Source organism: Manihot esculenta, chromosome 18, assembly GCF_001659605.2.
Source record: "Manihot esculenta cultivar AM560-2 chromosome 18, M.esculenta_v8, whole genome shotgun sequence".
Lineage (NCBI taxonomy): Eukaryota > Viridiplantae > Streptophyta > Magnoliopsida > Malpighiales > Euphorbiaceae > Manihot > Manihot esculenta.
Genome location: NC_035178.2, coordinates 4,753,906 through 4,765,650, shown reverse-complemented (window position 1 = coordinate 4,765,650; position 11,745 = coordinate 4,753,906). Strand labels below are relative to the sequence as shown.

The 11,745-nt window shown below is 32.0% G+C and overlaps 1 protein-coding gene and 1 pseudogene across 1 annotated transcript; both read right to left on the bottom strand.

Annotated features, from left to right (window-relative positions):
- Positions 1–342: 342 nt before the first annotated feature.
- On the bottom strand, positions 343–5,783 carry LOC110607056 (oligopeptide transporter 2). Its single transcript, XM_021746111.2, has 6 exons — positions 5,114–5,783; positions 4,722–4,819; positions 2,212–2,775; positions 1,807–2,059; positions 1,344–1,526; positions 343–1,073 (listed from the first exon to the last, which is right to left on the bottom strand). The coding sequence occupies exons 1-6, from the start codon at positions 5,648–5,650 to the stop codon at positions 459–461; spliced, it is 2,250 nt and encodes a 749-aa protein (XP_021601803.2). The 5' UTR covers positions 5,651–5,783; the 3' UTR covers positions 343–458.
- A 629-nt stretch (positions 5,784–6,412) lies between these two features.
- LOC110605810 lies at positions 6,413–10,654 on the bottom strand (annotated as a pseudogene).
- Between the last annotated feature and the right edge of the window lie 1,091 nt (positions 10,655–11,745).

Genomic DNA, 11,745 nt, shown 5'->3' with positions numbered 1-11,745 from the left:
ACTGTGAAGTACAGAAATAATTGGACTAATTAAATTAACATTTTCTGTAAGTAGTCAAGGCCAAAAAAAAAAAAGGAATATATAATTTGACAGGAAGAAACAACACATCATCCTAGTAGATGCTACTCCTGAAAAATTATAAATATATGCATTATAGGAAAAAGTTGGACTATGTCAGACAAAAACAGTAAAAAACTTATCACGGGCTTATATGCTTGAATCCTAAGATTTTTTTCTAAGCAGTCACTTCAAACTTAAATTAGATGACATCAGCTGTACAGGAATAATTTCCTTCTATTCCTTCCTCCATTTAACGCAATGAGAGAATGAAGATAAAAATCAGAAAAGAAATATAATGGTTGTTAATTTGTTAAAAGAAAATCTCCAGTGAATGCCCTACAAAGTTGTCAAACTAAGAAAACTAGATAGTAGCTTTGATTTTAACAACTAAATCACAGTTAATAAAGGGGACATCCATCAACAACAATACCTTTGGCAGTTGGGCATGAAGCCAGGGGACAGTTCTCGCCCTCACTACCCCACCAGGATATGGATATGTCCTCCATGGTCAAAGTGAAGTACAGAAGAACCCCCATGAAAGCCAACCCTGCATCCAAAGCTGCTGAGAGGACATAATTATACCTCTGCCACCACTTCTTGTTGTTCTTAAAGATGAAGTAGTTGAAAATTATTCCGACCACAATCCAGCAATTGAAGTTGACAGTTGTAGCTGGTGGCATTACAGCTGTTGCTCCCAAAAGTACAGGAAGATTAATCAGAGCAATCCATTTCTGCTTGGGAAAAGCTTTGTGCAAAAGCCATACGATAACAGGTCCTATTGCACCTCCAAGGAAAAACAAATTGAGCATCGAGTAATTTCCAAGACGCCCGAAGATTCGCTTAGGTCCAACCAAACCCCAGACGACAGATGCATCATAGAAAACACGGTCACCGGGACATGTCCAGGGACTGTTTGGAGGGAGTAGATTATCCTGACATATGTTTTCAACCGTGGTCAGCAGCCACCATGCCACTCCAGTGTTCACTGTTCCGGATATTATAGTGCCTATGCACTTTTGTGTTGCAGCAGGCAAAAATGTAGAAAAGAGTTAGGCAATTGAATATTAAGTCTGAAAAAGAAAAAAAAATTTAACCAATTTTGTCCTTTCAATTCTAACCATCACACACTCCCCATCAATTTATGCGATTGAAAAGCTCATTTAATTCTAATATTCTATGAGCTCCACGCCCGTTAATTCGGTGTGCCCTCATAGTTACCAGAGTACCATTAATGCTATGATTCGGCATTTATTTTCTTTAAAATCTCTGTATTAAAGTCGCACCTGCACTAAAAACATTGATCTTGGTGGAATCTTCATGTAGTGCCCTAGCTTGAAATCAGCAAGGAAAGAAACTGCCTGACTCATGCTTATATAGCCATAGGTCTTGAAGCAAACGTTGGCTATCGGTCTACCAGGTAATATAACACCCATGAGGTACTCTGTGATGATGTTCAGTCCTGGTGACTGATAATAAAGAAGGAAAGAGAAAAAGAAAGTTGGCACAGAATGTCTCAAATCTGTAATATAAAAAAACTCAATCACATATATTTTTATATTTACGAACTTGGAAGAAAGAACTATTGATGGATCAAAAACAGATCATCTTCAAAAGTGCATTCTGATTTTAGACCCCTCTCTGTTTATTTTTGATAACCCAATGCTTATCAGCAATTGCAAGGCCAGCTTGCAACTATACTTGTATTTGAAAACAGGTAAGTAAATTGTAATAGTTTAGAGTAGATACCTGATTCGTAGTGGCAGTTATAATGCTAATTGGAAGCGTGAAAGTCAAAGCAATGCCTACTGCAAAAATGAGTCCCCACCATGGCATTTGTATCTGATCTTTCATGAAAATGCATAAAAATAGAGACAGGACTAATGAAAACAAAAGAGTCAGGTAAAACCACCAATTAGGTATGCCTTTATATTTCTTCACTAATCTTGTGTGTATATCTTCCTTTCCCTCATACGAAGCTCGGAACTGTTTAAATATCTCCCTGGAAGAAATGTTGGTCTAATTAGGTATTACACAGAGGCATATAATTCTTCTTTTTTTTTTTTGAAAAAAAAAAGAAACTTTCCATTAAACAATGTCTGTAACTCTTTTACTTTCAAGAAAAAAAAAAAGAACAGCCTTAAATCTGCTTACTTTCCATTAAACAAAGCCACATGCACTAGGGTGGAAACAATTGCAGCAAAACCAATCCCATATGTAAGTGCAAAGAATGTACTCAGGTACAGATGCCCTTCCTTCTGATATGTTGGAAGGTCTATCTCAAACCTGTTGTTAACAATGGCAGATACATTATACAGCTCTCCTTTCTGATTGAACAAGTGCGAGGAGACAAGTGGGAACTTCTTTGCATCGTAGGTATTAATGCCCCAATAAGCTATTGGCATTATCATATATATCGTTGCAATATAGCCCACAATGACATTAACAATGGCAAAGAATGGAGTGATAAGGGGGCTGCCGAGGTATGAAGCTACGACAGACCAGTCAAGTGCAAAAGCTCCAAGACCGAGGCCCCTCATGCCTGAGCCAATCTGCTGGGCTGTTACTGACTTGGGGAATACCCAGCAGACCCACGAAATCGTTGACAAAGTTGGGAAAAGGTATCCAGGAAACAAGTACCAGGAGAAGCTGCAGATCAGCGCAATCAAGAAGAATTTCCCTCGCGACATTCGATTGTCATCCTTTTCGTGCAGAGCCCTGGGATAAGTAAATAATTACAATAGGCAACTGGGAGGTTTTAATTTCTTTTGGGCTTTTTATCTTTTTCAAGTTCAAAATTGAGAAAAATTATTTTTTCAGATCAAAGCTAACTCTACTGCACTGCGGTAAAACTTACCGCAATCACTTGTAGAGCTTACCGCATTCTAAGAATGGAGTAAGAAGGAATAATTTTAAAAAAAATTACATCACCGTACTTTTAAAAATTTGAAATGCAAAATTTTGCATTTTAAAATTTAATTTTTATTTAATTAATTATTATATTATATTTTATTAATTTAATTTATTTAATTATATATTAAATTTATATGAATATAATTATAAAAATTATATTAATATTAATTATTTTAAGTTATTTATAATATAATATAATATTTTTTATTAATTATAAATTAAATTTATATAAATATAATTATAAAATTATATTAATATTATTATAAATATTAATTATATTACTTTATTTATAATATAACATTATATTTTTCATATTTATCATTTTATTTTATTATTTTTATTATTATAAAATTTTTAAAAAATTATATAACTAACAACACCTAAAAAAAATTTTGGACCTTTTACTATTTTAAAATAAAAAAAATTAAAAGCTGTTACTGTTCAAAAATTAAATATTTATAAATTAATTGTAATAAAAACAATAAAATAAAATAATAAATATTAATGATATAATGTTATATTATAAATAAATTAAAATAATTAATATTTATAATAATATTAATATAACTTTATAACTATATTTATATAAATTTAATACATAATTAATAAAATAAATATTATATTATTTTATAAATAATTTAAAATAATTAATATTATTAATATAATTTTATAATTATATTTATATAAATTTAATATATAATATTTTAATAAAATATAATATAATTAATTAAATAAAAAATTAAATTTTAAAATACAGAATAATAACTATAAAAAATATAATGTTATATTATAAACCCATTTCAAAAAAAATGTAATATTATAAATAAATTAAAATAATTAATATTTATAATAATATTAATATAATTTTATAGCTATATTTATATAAATTTAATATATAATTAATAAAATAAATATAATATTATATTATAAATAATTTAAAATAATTAATATTAATATTAATATTAATATAATTTTTATAATTATATTTATATAAATTTAATATATAATTAATAAATATAATATTATATTATAAATAATTTAAAATAATTAATATTAATATTAATATAATTTTCATAATTATATTTATATAAATTTAATAAATAATTAAATTAATATAATATAATATAATAATTAATTAAATAAAAATTAAATTTTAAAATATGAAATTTTGCATTTGAAACTATACAAGTACATTAAATAATGTATTTTTTTTAAAAAAATTTCTTTATTATCGTACTTTAAAAGTACGATAGGTTCTACCGCACGTGTAAAGTGCGATAATATAATTTTTTAAGTGCAATAGAGTAACTCTGATTTAAGAAAAAAACATTTTCATATCAGAATTTAAAATTTTTTTTTCCTAACTTGAAAAGGTAAAAAGTCTATTTCTTTTTTCGTATCTAGAATTATAAATTTCAAGAGCTTAAAACTTAAAAGCATATTGCAGGAGCAACTCTCATGTAATTTAGATGTACCAATGGAACATCTCAAGTTCTTAAATAGAAGTATGAAAACCAACATGAAACGTTGAAAATAAATAAATAAAAGAAAACCCACAGCACGCTATGCTCAAGCTTAATGCTGATCATTCTCTACTTATGAGAACCTGTTAATATGAAGAAGATTTTAATTACTGCCCACCTGCTCAGGAGGATCCTCTATATTTCCATTTTACTACTTCCAATAGAAAATCAAGACCCAAAAATCTTAAAGTTTTTCCCAAAGGATTTATTATTAAAAAATATTATTACCTAAAAAGGGAAACCTGAACAAGACTAATGGGCCACCACATTTGCGCAGGATCCACCACGAATTTCCTCATAATCCCAGCCCATCCATATCCCAATACCTGCACATTCACACATCCAGAAAAACAATCAGCTTAAGTGGAGGCGCACCTCATTCAATCTCAAAAAGGAGTATGATTTTTTTTTTCCCTAATGAAAAAGGAAAATAAATTATTTTTTATTAAATATTAAAAAAATCTTATTTTTCTTGTTTTAATTCATCTGTGACCGCTCAAATGAATATTTAATTTGAAAAAAATAAAACTATTTATTACTTTTTAATTCATAGGAGTGGGTGGGCCTGAGCTGCCAAGCATCCACCGAGTAAATATGCAAATGTATATGGACTTACGAACCTGGGTAGTGATGACGAGAATCCAACCAGCCAAGAAGGAAATCTTCCTGTGATAGAAAGCCATAATAATGTCAATGATGCTAATTGCATAAGCAGCGCCTCCTCCTGCATTCGATCCCACATTAGCAAATATCGAAATAAGCACGTGCTCTTTTATATTAAACGGCCCCGGATTAAGCGACAGCTCCTTATTCCCAAATCCAGGAATCCGAAACTTGGCTGCGGGAAGCGTTCTGGCCATGAACCGCCCGATTGGGAGGGTGGCGACCTGTACGGAGATCATAGAAATTGTAAGCGGCTCGGTGCGGTAGGCGAAGAAAGTGTTGAGGAAGGAGAGGAGGACGCAGGAAATGATTCCCAGAAACCACATGCGAAAGGTCCACACGGGGAGGGTGGGATCATCATGGTTGGAGACGGTGAGCCGGACCTCCTCGATTGGGGATACGTCATCGTAGTCGTTCTCTTGGATGGAGATCGGCGGCTTTGGTATTTTGGCTGCGGCAGCGTGGGTGTCATCTTCTATTTCGAGAGAAGCCATTGGAGACAGAGGACTTATTAGTAGTGGGAGTAAGAAGCGATGGGACCGAGGAGGAGGCACTGAACTGAAAGCGTAGAATGGGGGAGTTGATAGAGTTGGTTACATTGCGAAGCATAAGGAATTTTTGTATGAAACTGTGGATGTAATCAACTCATCATGAGTAATTTTGTCTATAGATCAATAAATAAATAAACAAATGGTGAAACCAACTTCCATATATAATATTTTTTCATATACCATTCAAATTTATTATAATAATAGCTTCAAAAATAATTTTTAAATAAAAAATTATTAAATACATTTGATATATAATATTATTCTTCATACATACTATTTTCATAAATTTTCTACATCAAAAGTAAAAATTGAGTGAGTGAAATCATGGACTAGCTAGATATATACAGAATTTACATGCATATGCCTAAAATATCTGAAAGTTGCCTGCCTAAACTCACTGATTACTCTTTAGAAATTATTATTTGGAACAAAATTATGCAATCTTATACATCGCACAAGCACATCTTCTCATTAATAAATTCACAATCACTTATATTAAATAATTCCAAGACATTATTTATAAATTTACATCTCATCGTAAAAGCCTTATTTAATATAAATGCCGTGCCAATATTTATACATGCAAAAAAAAAAAATATTGATCACAGGATAATTTTTTCTAATATAATTAGTTAATATCTCATACACGAGTTCTAAGATTGCAATCTATTATTCTAATATACAAGGAATATTAATGTGAGAGTTCTAAAATGTTGGGCACCCATCAACAGATATACCTTTTGCGGTGGGACACGATGCCAAAGGACAGTGCTCCGGATCGATATTAGGGTCAGAACCCCACCAATGCAAGTTAATATCTTCAATGCCCACTGTGAAGTAAATAAGAACTGCCATGAATGCAACTCCTGCATCCAAAGCTGCAGATAAGACGTAGTTATATCTCTGCCACCAGCTCTTTCGGTACCTGAAGACGTAAAAATTGAAGATGGTACCCACAAAAATCCATGAAGTGAAGTTTATTGCGGTTGCTGGGGGCATAGAAGCAGCTGTTGCCAGGAGCACTGGCAGATTAATGAGAGGTATCCAAGATTGACTTGGGAATGCCTTGTGGAAGAGCCACAATATACATGGTCCCACTAGACCTCCCAAGAAGAACCAGTTAAGTGCCGAGTATTCTCCTTTAGACCCAAAAATCCTCTTAGGTCCTATCAAGCCCCATTTAACAGATGCATCGAAGAAGACACGATCGCTGGGGCAAGTCCAAGGACTGTTCGAGGGAAGGAGATTATCTTGACATATGTTTTCAGTTCTAGTTAGAAGCAACCATGCCACACAGAGGTTGATTGTTCCAGCTATAAATGGTGCCAATGAACTGAAACAACGAAATTCCAGCTGGGACTTAGATATTCAAGAGGATCTTCTTGCAGGGTCAAAGTAAAGAAAAAAAATATAATAATAATTACCTGAACAATAAACATGGATCTTGGAGGGATCTTCATGTAATGGCCTAGCTTGAAATCGCTAAGGAAGGAAACTGCCTGAGCCATGCTTATCAATCCATAAATTTTGAAGCAGACATTGGCAATAGGCCTTCCAGGGTATATACTTCCCATTATATACTCGGAGATGACGTTAATCCCTGGTGCCTGTGTACGTTGACAGAGCATGCACGATTAGTTAATTAGTTAACCTTTCAGGCTTTGATTGAATTAACGTTCTTATATTACCATATTAGTGGTGGCAGCGATTATGCTAACAGGAAGAGTAAAGATGAAGGCAAGGCCAGCTGCAAATAGCAATCCCCACCAAGGCATTTGGACATCCTTTTTCAGGAAGATGCAAAGTGCAAGGGAGACTACAATTGTCACAAAAAGCAGCACATGAAACCACCATGCAGGTATGTCCTTGTAGTTCTTCATTAGTCTAGTGTGAATATCTTCCTTTCCCTTATAAGAGGCCTTGTATCGGTCATAAATCTCCCTGCAAGAGACATTGAAAGGCAAAATGGTCCAAGTTATAGTTACACGAGAAATGCTAGCAATAATAAGTGATTGTCTAACACTCTCCTTTCTATTGAATAAATATTTATTATATTTTTCTTCTTAATTAATTATTATTAATTGATTATTATACTTTTCAACCAAGATAGAGATTATTAAACAGTCACTCCAAAAAGTGAATGTTGTTAATATTTCTTATATGTTAGAGAAAATTATGGCATACCTTCCATGGAACAAGGCCACGTGAGTAACAGTAGCTGCAATACCGGCAAATCCAAATCCGTAGATGAGAGCAAAGAAAGTGCTCAAATGGACTCTCCCATGCCGCTCATATTGTGCCAAATCTAACTCGAACTTGTCATTAACGATGGCTGTAAGATTGTACCTTGCACCTTGTGAGTCGAACAAATGAGAAGAAAATAATGGATATCTTTTGGCATCATATAGATTTAGACCCCAGAAAGCTACTGGGGTCACCACATACATGAGCAGGACAAGTCCTATGAACACATTTACAATTGCAAAAAAGGGAGTAAGGAGAGGGCTAGGCAAGAAGGAAGCTATTGTTGACCAGTCCTGCAGTGTGAGGGCACCAAGCCCTAGTCCTCTCATACCAGACCCTAGTTGCTGGGCAGTGACGGACTTGGGGAAAGCCCAGCATACCCAGGCCATGCACTGTAATGTTTGGAACAAATAACCAGGAACCAGGTACCAGATAAAGCTACATGTTAGTGCAATCACAAAGAATTTCACTCGCGATACACGGTGCTGGTTTTCTGTGTCTTCTTTTTCATGCGATGTCCTGCAAATTCAATAGAAGTATCGCATGAAGAGGAATCAAATAGGGATTTTCCCTTTTTTTTTTATTAATATGAAAGCATTAGTGTTAGCTACCACACACACACAGACAAAAAGGAATAAGAGAGAACGACTTAGTTTGTGAAATGTCCAAGGACTACAATCCCTGAGGTAATAGTACGGTGACTAAAATTGATTTAGATAAAACTTTACTAAAAGTAAAAAGGATGATGATCTAATGTCCGGCATTGGAAGGAGAGATTATATGAGATGATCTACATGAAGACAAATATTACCGGAAGATCACATGGAGGATGAAAGGGTGATAGCTCGGATGATTAGAGTCTTGATACTAAAATTTCATGCCAATTGGTATTCACAGTGTATTACATAGTTTTTCCATCTTAAGTACTCTAAGTCTTTAACTAAAAAGGGCAATTGACAATTGCTTTTGTACTTTCTTACCCAATAATAAATATTAGTTGTGAATTTCAGTAGCAGTACAAAATTCTTATTGACTCTAAAGTATATAAACATCTAATTAATAGTAAATTACTAATCTATTTTTATAAGTGGATTTACTATATTTTTAATATATATAACACATTTTTATTATTTAAATATATAAACTCAGGTTCCAGTAAATTTTTCGGCAATAAAATTTTCTCTTCAACTTTGGCTATCAAAATTTTCAATTAGGTTAGTCATATTTTTAGCTTTGAGAGGAAACAATCCTAAAATTCTAATAAAATTTAAATATATTTGCACTCAATTTAGTCAGAACTAAAATTTAATATTTCAATAATAAATTAATTTTAAAGTGATTTTTTTCCTCTAATAAATTTTTTTTTGTGAAAAAAATAATAATTTACACAAAAAAAATAATAATTTACTTCTTCTAATCTAATTAAAATACTTTCTGAAAAGTTAATTTTATAGAAAGTGATCAATTTAAACCAAATAAGGTCTTAATTAGTTGTAAAACCTATTTATACAACCGATTAATCATAAATTATTAATATATTTTTATAAGGGATATCATTTATAATAAATGTAGTAGTTGTTAATTGATTGAGTGTATACACTTAAATACAGGAAAGATTATTAAGATGGTATGAAAATTCTGATGCATTAATATACAAGTTATTAATATATTTTTATAAGTAGGACTTAATATTTTTATCTTACATGGTTGTTGCTGATTCCTAAGTATATATGCAAGAATTATCGAGATGGTAGGAAAATCTTTAACTACAAGAGAATGTTTGTACATCTAGCCAATCATAAGTAACTAATATACTTTTATAAATAGAATCTACCATAATTTTAACATAATCTAAGGTTATAGACTAAGTTTGAGGGCAACAAGGTGGGAGTGTTTGTGTTTGGCTACATTGATATTGATGCATACCAACACTCAACCAAAGTGATCTTGGCAATGAAATTGCTAAAACAGAAAATTAGAATGTCTAATGAAATCTAAAGTTTACGTGAAAAGTGAGATTTGAACAAGGTTTCCTGGCCACCACATGTGTGCTGGCTCCACGACGTATTTTCTCAAGAGGCCAGCCCAACCATATCCCAGAACCTGCACATGCAATGTCTTGACGAAATCACAAGACTATAGAAGAAAAGTATTAGAGACTAGAATCTGAGAGGAAATGGAGAAGATGAGAAGGACCTGTGTGCTGATGATAAGAATCCATGAAGAGAAAAATGAGATATTTCTGCCATAAAACGCCTTGATGATAGTAACAATCCCAACAGCCATAGCAGAACCAGTACCAAATGCACACCCAGCATTGGCAAATATAGAAATCAAAACATGCTCTTTCACGTTAAATGGACCTGGGTTAAGAGAGAATTCCCTAGCTCCGAACCCTGGAATAGTGAACCTTTTTTTAGGAAGAACAGCTGCCATGAAACGTCCTATGGGTAGAGTAGCCACCTGGACAGTGATCTGGGTGATGATGAGAGGCTCCGTTCGATAGGCGAAGAATTGGTTCAAGAAAGAAAGAAGGCAGCAAGAGAAAAGCCCCAAGAACCACATCCTGAAAGTCCACACTGGGAGAGAAGGGTCGTCGGTGTTAGGTACGGTTAAACGGACTTGCTCTATTGGAGATATTTCATCCTCATCGTCGGCGAGTTTCTTGCTTGGTGGAGAAGCTTCAATCTCCTGAGTTCCCATTCCGAGAAAGAGAAGAGATGGAGACGGGCGGGGGATTTACGCTGCGAAGTTGGGACTGCAGATTGATCACTTTGATCGACTTTGTGCGCAAAAATCTTATGAGTAGTCCATCTTAATTAATGAATGAAAAGTTTAAATCAATTTATTGTTTTGTTAATAAAACAAAATTTTGAGGATTATGCTTTAATTAATTGTTGATCTTTCAAAAATTTAATTTAACTTTCATGTATAAAATTAGAATTAGTTAAAATTTTTAGTTATAAATATAAATTAATGCAAATATATTTTTCATATTCTTAAAAATAAAAATAAAAAGTTTCAAATCTTATATTAAATGAAAAACGTTTTAAGCTACTTTTAAAAATTAAGACCATAATTTTAAACAAAAAAATGATAAAAATTTCTCGTATTTTACATGTATGGATTTGTTATTGGGTCAAGACTTTGAGTACATTCCTAATTTCAATGGATTAACTTCAGTATTAGACAAAAAAAAAAAAAATCACGGAACTTGCATATATATTCAAACCAACTTAATTTTTTAATAATTCATTAAATTATATTATTTTAAAAAACTGTTATTTAAGTTTATAATATTTTAATGATATAATTGTTAGAGATTTAACAAGTTGATTTGTAATTTAAGTTTTAAATCATTTTTAAATATACCAAACTCTTAATTTTTAAAAAAAAAATAAAAAAAAGGCTTTAACTTTCAAAATTTAGAGGAATCTCAATTTTTCAAAATTTTAAAGGAAGTACTATTTTTGTCAAAAACTTCAGAAGGGCCTATTATCCCTTGGCCTATAAGTAGATCTTGCCCTGTTTGGATCTCTCTAAGGAAGTAATTTAGACCACATGTTAAGGCTTTTACGCAAAAATTTACATGTCATTTCTTAAATGTATGATTCAAATATGTTTTTGTAAATTTCCAATATATACAATGCATTATTTTAAATGTGAATATTTTTATGAATAAGTACTATTTTTTATCACTGTCTTTACATAGTGTTTAGTTTAATTTTACGATTAAAATTATATAAAATTTAATTGAATTTTATATAATTTCTGTTTGGTGTAATTTTAAAATT

Excerpts from the sequence above, each read along its gene's own strand:
- LOC110607056 (XM_021746111.2), bottom strand. The coding sequence starts at position 5,650 with ATGGCTTCTCTCGAAATAGAAGATGACACCCACGCTGCCGCAGCCAAA. Across the intron at positions 2,776-4,721 it reads GTTCAGGTTTCCCTTTTTAG|GGCTCTGCACGAAAAGGATG; the intron begins GTAATAATATTT and ends TACTTATCCCAG. Across the intron at positions 1,527-1,806 it reads TAACTGCCACTACGAATCAG|TCACCAGGACTGAACATCAT; the intron begins GTATCTACTCTA and ends CTTTATTATCAG.